Genomic DNA, 17,985 nt, shown 5'->3' with positions numbered 1-17,985 from the left:
GATTTGTCATCCGCAGGGTCAGGCAAGTGACTTTGAGAGGGACAGAAAGACGGATGGGAGTGGCTGGAGGCCTGGGAGCCGCCCACCTGCCCGCTCAGCCGCGAGGGGGCGCCACCGCCCCGCCCAGCGACGCCCACTGCCCGGGCTCGCGGCGGGGGCGGGACCAGCGTGCGCAGGGGGCGGGGTCAGCAATCTCGCGGGGGTGGGCGGGGGCGGGGCGCGCGTGCTCAAGGGGGCGGCCGGGGGCGGGGCGCGCGGCGGGCGCGGGCGCGCGCGGCGGCGGCGCGTTCCGTTCCTGGCCAAGGCTCGCGGCGGAAAAGTTGCGGGGCATAGAGGAGCGGCCCCGGGACGGGCAGCTAGCGCGACCCCGAGCCGGCGCCCGTGGTCCGGCCATGGACGACCTCGGTGAGTGAGCGGGAGGCCGAGGGAGGAGGAGGCGAGAGGCGCGCAGCTCCGGGCCGGGCGGGCGCCAGCGAGCGACGGGGGCCGCGGGATCCCACCCGCGGCGGCCCCGGCCTCAGCTCCCGTCCCTGCCGGCCGGGGCTCCGCGGGGCCGGGATCCCTAACCGGGCCTCAGTCCTGGGCCAGGCCGGCCTCGGCACCGACCGCACAGCAGCCACTCCCCGTCTGGGACGGCTTCACCTCTGGACCCCCGACCTCGGGGACCCACCCCCATCTCCCAGAAGGGCCCCAGGGACCAGCCCGCCCCTCCAGGACCCACCCCGTCCGCTGCAGGGACGGGACTTCCTGGAGCGGACCACCTCGTCAGCTACGGGACCCTCACCTCGCAGACCTCTCCCCACCCCCACCTTACAGATCGACCGCCCAACTCGGGGAGCAGCTGCCCGATCTCATGGGCTGCTCCCTCATTTCCTCGACCTGCTCCCCGTCCCTCCAGGGCTGCCCCCCACTTCACAGACTGGCACCCCCCTTCAGGGATAACCCCTCGGAGCCCACCCCTTTCATTTCACAAGTCAGATGCAAAAGCTAGAGACGAGCGTGTGATGACCACACCCCCATTTCAAAGACAAGTTTCCCAGTCTGCCTGCTCTCCTGACCCCCCACTTCAAATCTGGTCACCCCGTTTCAAGGACCCATCACTTATTTTCTCTCACTGCCCTCCCCACTCTGTGGACCAGCCCCTCAATTCACAGACCAGTCCGTCTTCCGTGGTATCTAAGCCTAGAACGGTAATTTGGTGAGTCCTGATTCTTTCCCCACCCCCAGATTCTGGTGAAATGCCAGGGGAATGAGGTGGGAGGTGGGCCCCAAGGTATGGCCATCCCTGAACGTGTCCTGGCTAGCAGGGTCCCCTCCACCCTCTCTGCGTCAGGCCCTGCTGGAAGCCGCGCAGGTAAAAGAGGACAGGATGCCCAGAACAGAGTTGTACTGTTTTCCTGTTATTGGAGCCCCAAGGCTACTCTTTTCAGTCCAGTCTTGATCTGGTGTTAGGGGAAAGAAAGCATCTCGTGGAAGCGACTCTAAACCCAAGGGGGTTGGTGTCAGGGTTCTAGGAATGCCTTGGGTGGCGTGAACGCAGGAGTGGGAGGATTCGCTCTCTCTCCCTCCCCTTCACGCCTGTAGCTGGAGGGCCTTGAGCTTGGGAGGTGAGGGGGGGGACACGTTTCTTCTCTGTAGGAGCCTTGTCTTTCCTCTCTGGACTGTGGGTGGCTTGTGTGACCACTGATGCTTCCTCTGTCCCAGGCTCTGAGGAGTAGATTCAGCAGACAGGACTGATGGACCTCTACCAAGCAGCACCGGGCACTAAGTTAAGACTGGCTATTTGTAGGCGCTGGACCTGACTGCTTCCCTCCAGCTTCCTTTTGGGATCAGGGTGCCCCTGAGATCCTGGAGCTGGGGGTCGTGTAGGGTCCTGCCTGTTTTGCAGAGTGAGATGGCTGCCAAGTGTAGTTCTACCTTTGGGTCAGGCTTGGCACCCATTTTTTCAGTGTGCTCAAGGTTGGCATGGCTTCCAGGCAGGTATTTTTTTTTTTCACATAAAAATAGCTCAGCTGGAAGGAGGCTGGGGGATGTTCCTTGAATCCAGGATTTAAGAGTCTCAGTGCTTTCCCAGTGGGAACTGGGAGCAAAGTTACAGTTTCTAAAATGCTGGTGCAGTTCTGTGGCTTCCCGGCAGTCCCCATGCTGTTTCACGGACTGAGAAAGTCTTGGTAGAGCTCGCCATGGAAATCCGGAGTTCCTGTCTTCTGACAGTCTTCCATTTAGGGCCAGGAAACTGAGTTCTGAAAGGAAAGAGAGTACTGTATACGGGAGAGGGGATTGTAAGGATTTAAATGGCTGTTTGTGGAGTACTTCCCTGTACCTCGATTTGTGGTATCCTCACAACAACCCTTTTATCAGATTCCGCCTTAAAGCCAATGCAGTCATGACCACCTGCCTTTTTACAGCTTGAGAAAGCTGAGACTTAGAGAGGTTGATTCTCTTGCCCAAGGCTGCACAGCCATGAAATGACAAAACCGTAACTGGAAGCCCAATTCCTAGCTCCTAGATCTGCGGCTCTTGTATACCAAGAAGCCTTTTTTTCCTGGGGAGGAGGCAAGGGCACTTGAAGGAGGGGTTGCCACTGGGTGATGGCTGTCACCTGTAACTTCTGCTGCTTTCTACCATAGACGCCCAGTTGCTTACATCCGGGCTGCCCGATTTCCTTGGCCTGAGCTCCCAAGGGGAAAGCCATGCCTGGCTGACCAGAGCCCGGGGTGGGAGGAATGGGGTGTGCAGGAAGGGAGAGGAATTTGCCTCTGCACTGGGGCCCCGTCAGCTGTCTGGATGGCGGCTCAGCACACTGCCTGTCAGCTGTTTTCCTTAGGGTGGACACAAAGCCCAGACCTGTTGTTTTTATTTTTCTCCTGAGCGTGCTCTCAGCCATGTGCCTCCTGGTCCCTAACACAGGGGAGAGTTTATGGTGTGTCCAGTAGCAAGGCCAGAGGGTGCATCACCTCCTCCGTGACTTTGTTTTTTGGTCTGATAAAAAATGGGGAACTCTTCTCCTCCCCATAACTGCCAATGACAGACTTGCCATGTGCTGTTTAATAAGTTACAAATTTAATAAGTTACAAATTTATAGCTCTCTGAGCAGAAAAATATCAACACAGCATGTTCTGCCCTTCCCTGTGTGTTCTCTCTACTTTGTGCTTTGGGGTGGCTGCTTGGTGACTTTTCTTATTACTATTTAGATGCTGGTTTGGCCCAGAGTTCACTCTGTTCGAGTTCTGGCTGGAGTTTCCTGGACAGAGTTCCCACAACACTGAGATGCACTCTGACTGTGTTTTCTAACCCGATTGCTTGCTCTCCCTCTGTTCATGTTCTCAGTGTACTTAGTTGGGGCTTTGACCACAACTGTGGTCTAATCATGATCACATGCACTTCATGGGAGACAGGCGCAGTACTCAGCGCTTTACAAGCTGTATCACAACCTTTCAGAAACGGAGGTGTTTTATCTCCACTTTATAGATGTGGAAACCTGAGCTCAGGGAAGTTTAGTGGTAATGCTGGGATTTGAATCCAGGCTCATCCAATTCCAGATCTGGTCGTCTTAAGCGTCAGAAGGTGGTAGGTGCTGGTGACTAACCAGGGGGATGAGCCTTGGGGCCTGCTGAATAATTGATAGTTACCTTTAACAATCTCTGCCCTAGGGGCCATTCCCAGGAAATGGCAAAGGGTGTGTCCAGTGCGAGACTCTCAGTAGCTTTGCCTTCCCATCCTCTAGCAGGGGGAACAGCCAGCTGTTGGCAGTGCCCAGTTGCTGCTGGAATCTGGACATGTCTTCTTTCAGCTTCTCAGCAGTCTTGACCCTTTGGAAAACAGTGCCTCATTGTCCTTGGGGGTAGTGCTAGGGGGGCAGAGGAGTTGCCTGGGGCATTGGGAGCTATGGAACCTCCCTGTTTCCATGGAAAGTCTGGACTTTGGGCTTTCCTGTCTGTGGTCCCTCTGTGTGTTAGGGCAGAGTCAGGGTACCCAGCTGCTGGGCCTGTGGCAGAGGCGGCATTTACCCAAGCAGCGATGGTGCCCTCTTGGTGGGCTCTGTGTCAGTGCCAGACCTTCTCCTGGGCTTTGTACTACTAAGGGGCAGAGCTGGGATTCAAACCCTGGTAGGTTTGATTCTTCAGCAGGTACCCTTTCTGATACGTGAAGCTGTCTGCTACCTGGGCAGACATAGCTTGATGGAGAAAGGCTCAGCCTACTGGAAGCCAAAGCCCTGTCACTATGGGTTCAAGGTCTTTTGAGGGAATATCTCAGTATTCCTTTTTTCCAGCTTCCCTAGTGATGGCCATGCATTGAAGAAGCTGGGTGTACCCTTGGCTGGAGAGGCTGATGGAAGGCCAGAGTTATTGGTGAGCCACTGAGCAGCCCTCCTCTCCTATTTAGTCATCGCGCATGGAGTATCTGAATCTGAAGCTTCTCTTGGGTCTTTACCTCGCTCCAGAGATGTTGAATAAACTTCTAGCCTCATTGCCGCCTTTCCCGGGGTCATCCTAGTCTGAGTCATTAATAATAGCAAAATCTGCCGGGCATGGTGGCTCACACATGTAATCCCAGCACTTTGGGAGGCCGAGGTGGGTGGATCATTTGAGGTCAGGAATTCAAGACCAGCCTGGTCAACATGGTGAAAGCCAATCTCTACTAAAAATACAAAAATTAGCTGAGCGTGGCGGCGGGTGCCTGTAGTCTCAGATATTCTACTCAGGAGGCTGAGGCGGGAAAATCGCTTGAATCCGGGAGGCGGAGATTGCGGTGAGCCGAGATCGCGTCACTGCACTCTGGCCTGGGCACACTTTTCTTTTTTACAGTGTTTACAGAACTTTTTCCCGTAATATTTATTGAGCACTTATTATGTGCAGGCCCTGTGCTGGGCACCTTACATGCATTGCTTGTTTGAATCAAGCTGTCCATATGAGGCAGGTTTTATTATTAGTAGTATTACCACTACCCATTTTATAAGTGAGGAAACAGACACAGAGAGGTGAGCCCACTTGCCCAAGTTCTACAGCTAGTGAATGGCAGTGCTGGGATTTGAATCCAGGTGGTCTGGCTGCTGAGTGGGACTTGCGGCCAACTGTTTTGTACACTTTTTTTTTTTGAGACAGGGTCTGCAGCCTCCGCCTCCTAGGCCCAAGTGATCCTCTTCCCTCAGCCTCCCCAGTAGCTGGGACTACAGATGCATGCCGCAATGCCCTGCTAATGTTTAAAATTTTTTGTGGAGACAGGATTTCACCGTGTTGCCCAAGCTGTTCTTGAACACCTGGCCTCAAGCAGTGTGCCCGCATCGACCTCCCAAAGTACTGGGATTACAGGCGTGAGCCATTGCGCGTGTTGCATTCTTTACTCTTCTGTTCATAATACTGCATCTGATATGGGTTGCTCATTGGTTTGACTGTTTTCTGTTTCTAGGACACTAATATTTTTCTGCCCCCACCCTATTCTCTGTTGTCTTCCACATCTGTCATTTCCCTGTTCTCTGCAGCTTCTTCTCTTTCTTTTGTTCTTTCTTTCTTTCTTTTATTTGAGGCGGAGTTTCGCTCTCATTGCCCAGGCTGGAGGGCAGTGGCGTGATCTCAGCTCACCACAACCTCTGCCTCCCAGGTTCAAGCGATTCTCCTGCCTCTGTCTCCCGAGTAGCTGGAATTACAGGCATGCACCGCCACGCCCAGCTAATTTTGTATTTTTAGTGGAGATGGGGTTTCTCCATGTTCGTCAGGCTGGTCTCGAACTCCTGACCTCAGGTGATCCTCCTGCCTCAGCCTCCCAAAGTGTTGGCATTACAGGCGTGAGCCACTGCACCCGGCCTTTTTGTTCTTTCTTGGGGACACACACTCAGGATGGGATGCAGGGTCCTGTGGGGAGTGTCTCCTGTTCCAGGGGAGGCCCCACTCCTCCCTCCCTGGTCACCTCTCCAGTCGCCTGTTACTCTTGAGACAGAGCAGTGAGCTTATAGCACCACTGCCAAGGAGAACCTGGGGCAGGTCCCCTATGGTCCCTTCCCAGCTCCTCTGCTCAGGAATCAAAAGCCTTCCGGTGCCTCCAGCCCCACTGCACCTAAACATGCTCCTTGTCTTTCCCATGTCCAGAGGAGGGAGTTGTTGAAAACTTTATGGTGGAAAATGAAGGATGTCCTATGGGAGGAGGAGAGGAAGAGAAAGAATCAGGAAGCTGAGTTTTCTCAGAAATGTTCGCAAAGCAAGTCATGGAAATGGCTTCCGGGTGCCCTTCTCACCTGGGATGGGCCCTGAGCCTCCATCTACAGCCTCACAGGGTCTACTCTGCCTTTTGCAGTCTGGGTCTTGTTGGGAGTCTCTTATCTGGCCTCCAGTGTACATTCATATCCTGATAAGTCTTCCAACTGACTAACCGATTGCCTAACCAGGGGCTCAGAGCTGGCCTCTCCAGGGAGGCCTTGGATGCTGGGCCAGTGGTAGACAGAACATGCGGTTGGCCAGGCCCAGTGGAGCCCCAGTGGCCAAATCTTCCCTTAAAGATGGCCTCTTAATGCTTATTTCTTGTGTGATTGTGGTATTGTGGTTTTATGGGAAAATATTGTTATTGTTAGGTGCATGCTAAAGTATTTAGGAGTAAAGTGTCATGATGTCTTGCAACTTATTTTTATTTTTTTATTTTTTATTTTTGAGGTGGAGTCTTGCCCTGTCACGCAGGCTGGAGTGCAGCAGCACGATCTTGGCTCACTGTAACCTCTACCTCCTGGGTTTAAGCAATTCTCCTGTCTCAGCTTCCTGAGTAGCTGGGACTATGGGTGCATGCCACTACACCCGGCTAATTTTTGTATTTTTTTTTTTTTTTTTTTTTGAGACGGAGTCTCGCGCTGTGTCACCCAGGCTGGAGTGCAATGGCGCGATCTCGGCTCACTGCAAGCTCCGCCTCCCAGGTTCACGCCATTCTCCTGCCTCAGCCTCCGAGTAGCTGGGACTACAGGCGCCCGCCACCACGCCCGGCTAGTTTTTTGTATTTTTAGTAGAGACGGGGTTTCACCATGTTAGCCAGGATGGTCTCGATCTCCTGACCTCGTGATCCACCCGCCTCGGCCTCCCAAAGTGCTGGGATTACAGGCTTGAGCCACCGCGCCCGGCCTTAATTTTTGTATTTTTAATAGAGGTAGGGTTTCACCATATTGGTCAGGCTGGTCTTCAACTCCTGACCTCAGGTGATCCACCCGCCTCAGCCTCCCAAAGTGCTGGGATTACAGGCTGGGATTACAGGCGTGAGCCACCGCTCCCAGCTTAATTTAGTTTTAAATGATATAATGAAAAACAGGATACATACATAGAGGACAGAGAGCACAAGGGCCATGCATTCATACAAAGTGGTAAAACAATGACAGTCTAATCTAAATGAGAGTACACAGGCCTCTCAACTTCTCCGTGTGTTTAGACATTTTCATAATGAAAAGTTGGAGAAAAGTAAGGAAACCCTGCTTTTCCGTGGTGGACTTGGAGTTGTTGGACCAGGGTGCTGGCCTGCGCCTGCCTGTGGTTGGCCTGAATGACTGTTGGCCTCCTGTGATTGTGCAGGTGGTGGGAAGACTGGGTGAGCAGAGACAGGAGCTGGGGGGGCCTCAGGTGACAGTGACTGCTGACTATCAGCTGGGAAATGGGGAGCACAGTGCTGTGACCTGTGCAGAAAAAAGACAGGCCCAGAGACAGTGTGTGTCCATAGGTGTGGAGGCAACCTCATGAGTTATTTGAGCATGATGACATTAATCAGACCAGGGTTGAAGCATGTGAGATGCCGAACTTTGGTTGGAGCTTGAGATGGGTTGTCCAGGCTGGTGGGACACAGACTTTTTTTTTTCTTTTTTTTTGAGATGGAGTCTTACTCTGTCACCCAGGCTGGAGTGCAGTGGGGTAATCTTGGCTCACTGCAACGTCTGCCTCCCAGGTTCAAGTGATTCTCGTGCCTCAGCCTCCCCAGTAGCTAGGATTATAGGTGTGTGTCATCACGCCTGACTAATTTTTGTAATTTTAGTAGAGATGGGGTTTCACCATGTAGATCAGCCTGGTCTCGAACTCCTGACCTCAGGTGATCCACCTGCCTCAGCCTCCGAAAGTGCTGGGATTACAGGTGTGAGCCATGGCGCCTAGCCAGAGCGAGGCTTTACACAATTCAGGGAACAGTCTCTGGGCAGCTTGAGGCCTGCAGGAGGGGAGGGGATGCCTTTTGCCTCACATCATGAACCCCTTATCTGTGTCCAGTGGAACACCATTTACCTGTGGGCAGTGATGGCTGATGGCCCCAGGCCCTTGCTTGTAGCTCAAGTCCGACCATCCAGTTTTTCAGCCTTCAGGCTCCCTCTCCTGGAATCCCCACTCCCTTGGTCCCTCGTGTCTAGTTTGTGCTGACTCAAAGCTGGCCTTCTTGGGCCTCCAGTCTGTTTTGGGGAAATAGCTGCATTCTGGCACCAGTGGCCCTCTTGGCTCTGAGGCAGAGGTGAGGGCCCTGCCTACTAGAAACATTTCGGGCAGCCAGCAGGCTCTCATAAGGGGAGGGCTTCATGCCAAGGTCTTCTTTCGGCCTCATGTCATCTATGTCAGCATGCAAAGATGCCGAGACTGGCCACTTTTCGAGGACCATGAGGTCTTCTAGCGAGGGCTCAGAGCTTCACTCTGCCTATTTGAAAGCAGCATGATGTGTGTTTTATGGGGAAGGGGGTGGTGCTGGGAGGAAGCTTTATGTAATTCTTGGCTGGAGCTCAGGTAATTGTTTTAATGAAATGGAATGCAGCTTATTCAGAATTCGCTTGGCAGAAACAGCCATGTTCTGTTCTGTTTTCTTGTTGGGGAGAGCAGGGCACACATTTCCAGCTGTTTTGAATCGTAGAACTCTGGGTGAGCTGGAGCAAGGTGGGTGGAACCCTCCAGGGAGCTCCAAGGAGCTTCAGGCCGATTCTCTTCTGGATCCCGGTCTGTGTGTATCATTTTGAATGAGCCATGGAGACTTTGGCCTCTTCTAACAACATAAAAGCCCTACTGAGGCGGAGTGTGTTGGCTCACGCCTGTAATCCCAGCATTTTGGGAGGCCGAGGCCGGTGGAACACCTGAGGCCTGAGGTTGGGAGTTCCAGACCAGCTTGACCAACGTGGGGAAACCTCATCTCTACTAAAATACAAAATTAGCTGGGCGTGGTGGCGCATGCTTGTAATCCCAGCTACTCGGGAGGCTGAGGCAGGAGGATTGCTTAAACCTGGGAGGCAGAGGATGCGGTGAGCCAAGATCAGGCCACTGCACTCCAACCTGGGTGACAGAGTGAGACTGTCTCAAAATAAATAAATAAACCCTATTAAAAGCAGGCTATGAAATGGGCACAATGCCTTCTTTCCACGTTGTTGGGAGACTGAGTGAGGTGCTTAGCACATAGTAGACAGATCCTCAAGGATGGCCTCTATTTCCTCACGCTTTATTCCACCCCCAACGTCCCCATCTTTCCACCCCGTTTTATACCTCATGGCCACCATCTTCTGTCAGTGTAGGTGGCTGTGGCCCCATGTGGCGCCGAAGTCCCCATCTGCAGGTCCACCTGGCTCTCCTTTTTCTTCTGGTTCCCTTTTTCTTCTCTCCTTCTCTTCTCTTCTTTCTGTTTTCTCACAGGGTGGTCTTTTTCTCTTGCCCAGGATGAAGTACAGTGATCTGATCACAGCTCACTGTAACCTCCAATTCAAGCAATCCTCCTGCCTCAGCCTCCCGAGCAGCTGGGACTACAGGCACGTGCTACCATGCCTGGCTAATTTTTTATTTTTTATACAGCTGGAGTCTCATTATGTTGTTCAGGCTGGTCTCGAACTCCTGGCTTCAAGCAGTCCTTCTACCTTGGCTTTCCAAAGTGCTGGTATTGTAAGTGTGAGCCACCATGCATCTTGCCTGTTTCCCTCTTTTTACTTTTCTGCTTTTATTAACTTCAGTTTTTTGTTTTGTTTTGTTTTTTAGACAGAGTCTTGCTTTGCCACCCAGAGTGGAGTATAGTGGCGTGATCTTGGCTCACTGCAACCTCTGTCTCCCAGGGTCAAGCGGTCCTCCTGCCTCACCGCCTCACTCCCCCACCCCCCTCCCCCCCTCCTCCCCTACCCCCCCAGCAGTAGCTAAGATTACAGGCACATACCACCATGCCTGGCTAATTTTGTATTTTTGGTAGAGATGGGGTTTCGTTCACCATGTTGGCCAGGCTGGTTTTGAACTCCTGAGCTCAGGTGACCCGCTCACCTCCACCTCCCAAAGTATTGGAATTACAGATGTGAGCCGTTGTGCCCGGCCTGCTCTTACTAACTTTTTTACTTTGCTCCTTTTTATTTTATTTATTTTTTAATTTATTATTATCTTTTTTGAGACAGAGTCTTGTTCTGTCACCCAGGCTGGAGTGCAGTGGAGTGGATCTCGGCTCACTGCAACCTCTGCCTCCCGGCTTCAAGTGATTCTCTGCCTCAGCCTCCTGAGTAGCTGGGACTACAGGCGCCCACCACCACACCCGGCTAATTTTTGTGGTTTTAGTAGAGACGGGGTTTCACCATAGTGGCCAGGCTGGTCTTGAACTCCTGACCTCGTGATCTGCCTGCCTCGGCCTCCCAGTGGTGGGATTACAGGTGTGAGCCGCTGCACCTGGCCTGCTCCTTTTTAAATTTTAACACAGCCTGACCCATTCTTCCACATTTGCTCTTTTGCTGAGACACCCGTTTCATCCTTTAGCTGCCATATTTTTTTCTCCCTTCCTTAAGCTCTGCTTGCTTCTCCAGAGACCCTCCCACCTTCTTTTCCCAAGTCTCCTCTGATCCCTGAGTGGAGGTGCAACTGGGTGTTTTCTCAAAGGATTTCTCTGAACTCCTTGTTTTTCTCCTATGTACCTCGGTCAGTTAATCAACTGCATGACCTCTTTTATAACCTGTGTGCTGGTGACTCCCAAATTTATATTTCCACCCCTGACGTGAATTCTATTGTCCAGATTCTTCCGGTCTGCCCGCCAGCAGAGACTCAACTCATTTCCTTTCCACTCTCCCTTCTCATCTACTCCCTTCTCATTTCCTTTCTCCTCTCCCAGGCCCCATCTAACTGCCTGTTCTCTGTTAGCGCCCCCTCTCTTCTCTGGGCCTGTATTAGATAATGGACATTTCTGCAGCACGTTAAGCTTGAGGACATATTTTCACGTGCTTCTTTATTTTTTAAAAAACTTAACCTTAGGCCAGTCGTTGTGGCTCACGCCTGTAATCCCAGCACTTTGGGAAGCCAAGGCAGGCGGATCTCGAGGTCAAGAGATCAAGACCAGCCTGGACAACATGGCGAAACCCCGTCTCTACTAAAAATACAAAAATTAGCTGGGCATGGTGGCCCGTGCCTGTAATCCCAGCTACTCGGGAGGCTGAGGCAAGAGAATCTCTTGAACCAGGAGGCGGAGGTTGCAGTGAGCCGAGATCGCGCCATTTTACTCCAGCCTGGTGAAAGAGCGAGACTCAGTTTCAAAAAAAAAAAAAAAAAAACAAAAAACCACTAAACCTTATTGCGTATATTCGAAGTTTACGACATTGTTGTTATGGGATACATATAGATAGTAAGGTGGTTACTAAAGTGAAGCTGATTAATGTATCAGTCATCTCACAGTTACTTTCCTGTGTGCCAAGAGCAGCTGAATCTACTTATGTAACGAAAATCCCTAGCAGGATTTTCTTTTTTTTTTTTTTTTTTTTTTGAGGCGGAGTCTCGCTCTGTCGCCCAGGCTGGAGTGCAGTGGCCAGATCTCAGCTCACTGCAAGCTCCGCCTCCTGGGTTTACGCCATTCTCCTGCCTCAGCCTCCCGAGTAGCTGGGACTACAGGCGCCCGCCACCTTGCCCGGCTAGTTTTTTGTATTTTTAGTAGAGACGGGGTTTCACCCTGTTAGCCAGGATGGTCTTGATCTCCTGACCTCGTGATCCGCCCGTCTCGGCCTCCCAAAGTGCTGGGATTACAGGCTTGAGCCACCGCGCCCGGCCAGGATTTTCTTACCTTCATCCCTCATGTCATACATTTGATTTCTAAACTTGTGCATCCCATGTATCTGCTACTTAGTATTCTTTGACCCACATCTCCCCATTCCCCACTTCTGCCCATAGTAACCACTGTTTCATTCTCTCTCTCTATATATATATTTATATATATGTAAAAAATATATATATATTGGACTGGGCACAATGGCTCATGCCTGTAATCCCCGCACTTTGGGAGGCTAAGGTGGGTGGATCATCTGAGGTCAGGAGTTTGAGACCATCCTGGCCAACATGACGAAACCCCGTCTCTACTAAAAATACACAAATTAGCCGAGCGTGGTGGCATGGGCCTGTAGTCTCAGGCACTTGGGAGCCTGAGGCAGGAGAATCGCTTGAACCCAGGAGGTGGAGGCCGGAATGAGCCAAGATCATGCCACTGCACTCCAGCCTGGTAAAATAATAAATAAATAAATAAATATATATAGTACATATGTAAGTGAAGTCACGCAATGTTTTTGTTGTGTCTGCCTTATCTTACTTAGCATGTCCTTCCATGCTGTGGCAAATTGGCAAAATCTCCCTTTTTAAGGCTGAATAATTCATTGTATGTATATACAATGATGTGTAAACCACATTTTCTTTATCTATTTGTCCATTGACAATCATCATTTTTTATATGGTTCTGATCACCACCCTGTGAGGTAGGTAGTAGTTATCTTCATATTATTAATGAGGAAGTCAAACTGAAGCCCAGGGGAGTTAGGGGAAGGGAACACACCCAGTGTTACCACAGGCAATGATGCAAGAACCTGAACCTTGGGTGGGTCTTCCCACAACCAGCCCAGTCTCTTTCTGGTTTTTCTTTCCCTCTCTCTCTCTTTTTTTTTTTTTTTGAGATGGAGTCTCGCTCTGTCAACAAGGCTAGAGTACAGTGGCGTGATCTCAGCTCACTGCAACCTCTGCCTCCAGGGTTCAGGTGATTCTCCTGCCTCAGCCTCCCAAGTAGCTGAGACTACAGGTGCGTGCCATCATGCCTGGCTACTTTTCATATTTTTAGTAGAGATGGGGTTTCACCATATTGGTCAGACTGGTCTCAAACTCCTGACCTCAGGTGATCCACCTGCCTTAGCCTCCCAAAGAGCTGGGATTACAGGTGTGGGCCACTGTGCCTGGCTTTCTTTCTGGTTTTTCATATGGGAAACCTCACGGCAGAAATCTATGGGTCAGTTTTGGCCTGCAGACCATTGTTGCTTGGTCTCCATGGTATTTAAAATATTCCAAATTAGTTGCCTACATTTAAAGCATCAGGTGATTGCACCAAAAAGTCCATGTCATTCCTTTTTTTTTTTTTTTTTTTTTGAGACAGGGTCTCACTGCGTTGCCCAGGCTGGAGTGCAATGGCACGATCTCGGCTCACTGCAACCTCCGTCTTCTGGGTTCAAGCAATTCTCCTACCTCAACCCCCTGAGTAGTTGGGATTACAGGCACCACCACGCCTGTCTAATTTTTGTATTTTTAGTAGAGACAGAATTTCATTGCATATTGTTTCTTTTGAAAAACCAGATCAGGCTTCATGGGATGCATGTACTCTGTCACCGCTTGGTTAACCTCAGTAGCTCCAGCCTCATATTTGACCCTCTCTGTTGCCTACATTGGGTCTCACTGGCCTCATACATATTCCTACTTGGCTCCTGCTTTGGGGGATTCTAAGAACGCCCTGTGCTTGATATTTAATGACCAATGCAGTTGCCAAATCTCGGGGGTATCTTGTACTGCAGTCTCTGAATTACATTTGACTTCTGACCATGCCAACCACTCAGTTCTGCCTTGAGTCTAGATCTTGGTTCAAGTTGCAGAAAATAGCCTTCTCCTGACTCACCTTACCCTCTGCCTTTAAAATCTTAGCTGAATCTACCTTTTTGAGGAGGCTTTTCTCCCAGATAAAACTAACCAGCCTGTTGACCCTCCTGCTAAGGTAAAACTTCACAGATTTGTGTAAATTGGGCTTTCTTCTGTCTCCTGCTCTACCCTGTAAGCTCCTTGAAGACAGGGATTTTATCTGCCTTTCAAATATCTCTTACCACCAAGCACTGCTCTGTTCTCTCTGTGGTCGCTTAATAAATACTTACTGGTGGTTGGTGATTAAATGGGTATGAACTGCAACACCCACAGTGATGCTGAGCCTGCAGCAAACCACTTCCTCCTCTGGAGAACCTGAGTTCTCTCTGGGTTCAGGGTGGGGAGGTGGCATAGAACCCAGCCTCTGGCCGGGCGCGGTGGCTCAAGCCTGTAATCCCAGCACTTTGGGAGGCCGAGATGGGCGGATCACGAGTTCAGGAGATTGAGACCATCCTGGCTAACACGGTGAAACCCCGTCTCTACTAAAATACAAAAAAAATTAGCCGGGCGAGGTGGCGGGCGCCTGTAGTCCCAGCTACTCGGGAGGCTGAGGCGGGAGAATGTCGGGAACCCGGGAGTCGGAGCTTGCAGTGAGCTGAGATCCAGCCACTGCACTCCAGCCCGGGCGACAGAGCGAGACTCCATCTCAAAAAAAAAAAAAAAAAAAAAAAGAACCCAGCCTCTGACATCAGCCACACTTGGTTCTGTATCAGTGCAGTCGCCTACGACTTGTGTGACCTTGGCAGATCATTTTACACTCTGAGCCTTGGTCTCCTAATCCATGAAATAGGTGCATTTCCTGACATACTTTCCTGAAATACTTTTAAAGTGCTCAGTAAATGGTGATGGTTATCGTTTATTCTTGGAATAATCTTGACAACTCCTGGGGTGGAGGGTTTGGCTTTTGGTATCACTCTCTTGGCATTTGTTTGTTTGTTTATTTATTTTTGTGACTAAGTCTCCCGTTATCGCCCAGGCTGGAGTGCAGTGGCGCAATCTCAGCTCACTGAAGTCTCTGCCTCCTGGGTTCAAGCGATTCTCTTGCCTCAGCCTCCCAAGTAGCTGGGATTACAGGCGCCCACCACCACGCCTGGCTAATTTTTGTACTTTTAGTAGAGACAGGGTTTCACCATGTTGGCCAGGCTGGTCTCAAATTCCTGACCTCAAATGATCTGCCCGCCTTGCCTCTCAAAGTGCTGGGATTACAGGAGTGAGCCACCGTGCCAGCCTGTTTGTTTATTTATTTATTGAGATGGAGTCTTGCTTTGTTGCCCAGGCTGGAGTGCAGGGGTGTGATCTCAGCTCACTGTAGCCTCCGCCTCCCATGTTCAAGTGATTCTCATGCCTCAGCCTCATGAGTAGCTGGGATTACAGGCATGCGCCACCATGCTGGCTATTTTTTGTAGTTTTGGTAGAGATGGGGTTTCACCATGTTTGCCAGGCTGGTCTCAAACTCCTGACCTCAATTGATCCACCCACCTCGGCCTCCCAGAGTGCTGGAATTACAGGCGTGAGCCACCATGCAGGGCCTTATTTATTTTTTAATAATTGATTTTTTTTTGAGACAGAGTCCCGTTCCGTTGCTCAGGCTGGAGTGCAATGGCACGATCTTGGCTCACTGCAACCTCCACTTCCTGGGTTCGAGCAATTCTCCTGCTTCAGCCTCCCGAGTAGGTGGGATCACAGGCGCCTGCCACCACGCCCAGCTAATTTTTTGTATTTTTAGTAGAAATGGGATTTCGCCATGTTGGACAGGCTGGTCTTGAATTCCTGGGCTCAAGTGATCTGCTCACCTCGGCCTCCCAAAGTGTTGGGATTACAGGTGTGAGCCATTGCACCCAGCCCACTCTTCGAATTTAACTTCTACTTCGTCTTTAGGTTGGCTGCATTTCCTGTGGCCTTGCTGGTGGGCAGTTAATGCAGTTGGCCCTGTTTGGTTGCTTAGCTTGGCCTGGGGGAAGAATCTGACTTCAGTTATTTTCTGGGAGAGTGTGATTTAGGACTCTTCATGGCGCCGTGGGTTAGAGAATGTTTGGGACTCTGCTGTGGAGGTGAAATGGCCATACCCCTGGGCTGGTGGTGTTAAGTTAGGTTTTGGTTATATGACTTTTAATTTCCCCTGAGCCTCTTTGGTGGCTTTCATGCGGAAGTGGTTGGGGAGGAGGTGGCTTGGTGGCTTGGTTTATACTAATCGCTCATCTAACACTCATATTAGTAAGAGCTGCCACGGGGAGCTGCTCTGGGATCCGCTCCCAGGTCAGCCCTGGGCTTTTCCCAGCACTCTAGGCATCCAGAAAGCCTCATGGGGTGGTCTGGCCCCTGAGGCTCCTAGTAGCAGTAGAAAAAAAGAGTCGGTTTTCTGGACTGTGAACTTGGTGGTTGTACACTGGGTGGACACAGCTGTGTCATGAAGCTGGCCCAGTGACTGTACCCCTTTATGGGCGGTTGATCTATGGGACCCACCCTGGGCTCTGTTGGAGGTTTGAAGTGGCTCAGAGAGTTCTGGCCGAGCTTTGCCTCCTCTCTGTTTCCAGGAACATTCCTCTTCCTTAGGTGGAAACGGGAGTGTCCGATGGCCTGCACTTGGTTTCCTCTGGACTTGCCATTTCCCCTGTGGACTCCTGGCTTGGCTGGCTGGCTAAGGCAGTTTCTCATCACTGATGTGCTCTGGGACAGCCGAGTGGGACGGGCTTCTCTGGGGTGGGTGTGGAGGAGTGGTCGTGATGCCTGGAACACTGCACTTGCTCCTCAGAGACGCGACTTGGCAGCCCTCCTGAGCCTGCCTGGTCACATGCTGCCCGTCTTGGAAGGTCCTCTGTCCCAAGCAGTGGATGTGCAGTTTCTTCCCCCCTCCTTAGCATCATCAGCCTCAGTGCGTCTTTGAGGTGAGGTAGCTGTCGGGATAGCTGGGTGGTCTCATTTCTTCCTGCCTCACCACCTCACATGGCCTCTTCTGCTGTGTCCTGAACTTTCCAAGAACTCCTCCCCTTCTCTCTCTTTGGAAGTTGGCACTTGAAGTCTTTTTGCTTGGTCTTTGGAGGCAGCCAAGCCGGAAAGAAGCTGGGGAAGAAGATCGTCACCTGGAGGCGGTTGTCATGGCTTCCTGTGGTCACTTGTGGTCATCTGCTTCTAAACATCCTGTTTGTGCCTCTAGAGCAGCAGGAACAGTGACCAGAAGACAGCTGTTATCTGCCTGACTTTGGCCAAAGCATGGGGGCTGGGGTGTCACTATTCGTGGGAGACCCTTGATTGACTGATCACTGGCAATTGAGGGCATTGCTGGTAGCAGCTCCTTTGGGCATCACTGGCTTGGGCTCTATCCTGGCTCTGTCCTTCCTCTTCTCCCTGCTTCAACTGTCTGTGAGATTTTCCTCCCTAATGGCCTGTTGGGTATTACCAGTCTGCACTCCCCCTTTGTGCTTCTGGACTGATCCATTCTTTCTTAGACTCCTCCTGTGCTTCCAGAGCTGGAAGGAGCCTTAGGATGTCATTTCCTCCTATGGTTGGGAGTTTGTGGCCGTTACCTTCTTCAGTCAGAGCTGCTCGCTTTTTCTCTGTTTATATATTGGGCTTCCATCTAAGACCACAATTACGAAAGGGGTTTTGTGGAGTTTTAAAAATTTGAAAACAAGGCCGGGCGCGGTGGCTCAAGCCTGTAATCCCAGCACTTTGGGAGGCCGAGGCGGGTGGATCACAAGGTCAGGAGATCGAGACTATCCTGGCTAACATGGTGAAACCCCGTCTCTACTAAAAATACAAAAACCTAGCCGGGCGCGGTAGCGGGCGCCTGTAGTCCCAGCTACTCGGGAGGCTGAGGCGGGAGAATGGCGTGAACCCGGGGGGCGGAGCTTGCAGTGAGCCGAGATCGCGCCACTGCACTCCAGCCTGGGAGACACAGTGAGACTCCGTCTCAAAAAAAAAAAAAAAAAAAAAAAATACAAAAATTAGCCAGGCATACACCAGCATGCCTGTAGCCCCAGCTACTCAGGAGGCTGCAATAGTAGGATCACTTGATCCCAGGAGGTCAAGGCTGCAGTGAGCCAAGATCATGCCACTGTGCTCCAGCCTGGGTGACAGAGCAAGATCTTTGTCTCAAAAAAAAAAAAAAAAAATG

General features: G+C 51.4%; 1 protein-coding gene across 4 annotated transcripts in view; it reads left to right on the top strand.

Annotated features, from left to right (window-relative positions):
• The first annotated feature begins 253 nt into the window (after positions 1-253).
• Positions 254-17,985, top strand: part of PXN (paxillin) — a 60,914-nt gene continuing 43,182 nt past the window's right edge. For 3 of the 4 annotated variants that reach the window (XM_025400920.1, XM_025400919.1, XM_025400918.1), the window contains exon 1: positions 254-405. In XM_025400920.1, coding sequence (XP_025256705.1) covers positions 393-405 — 13 coding nt within the window. In that variant the 5' untranslated portion in view covers positions 254-392. Of the gene's footprint in view, positions 406-16,476; positions 16,757-17,985 lie in introns of those variants that run through there. The other variant, XM_025400921.1, reaches the window with a different exon arrangement.

This window comes from Theropithecus gelada, chromosome 11, assembly GCF_003255815.1.
Source record: "Theropithecus gelada isolate Dixy chromosome 11, Tgel_1.0, whole genome shotgun sequence".
NCBI classification, from domain to species: Eukaryota; Metazoa; Chordata; class Mammalia; order Primates; family Cercopithecidae; genus Theropithecus; species Theropithecus gelada.
The sequence above is the reverse complement of the archived record's forward strand: the minus strand, read 5'-3'. Positions and strand labels throughout refer to the sequence as shown.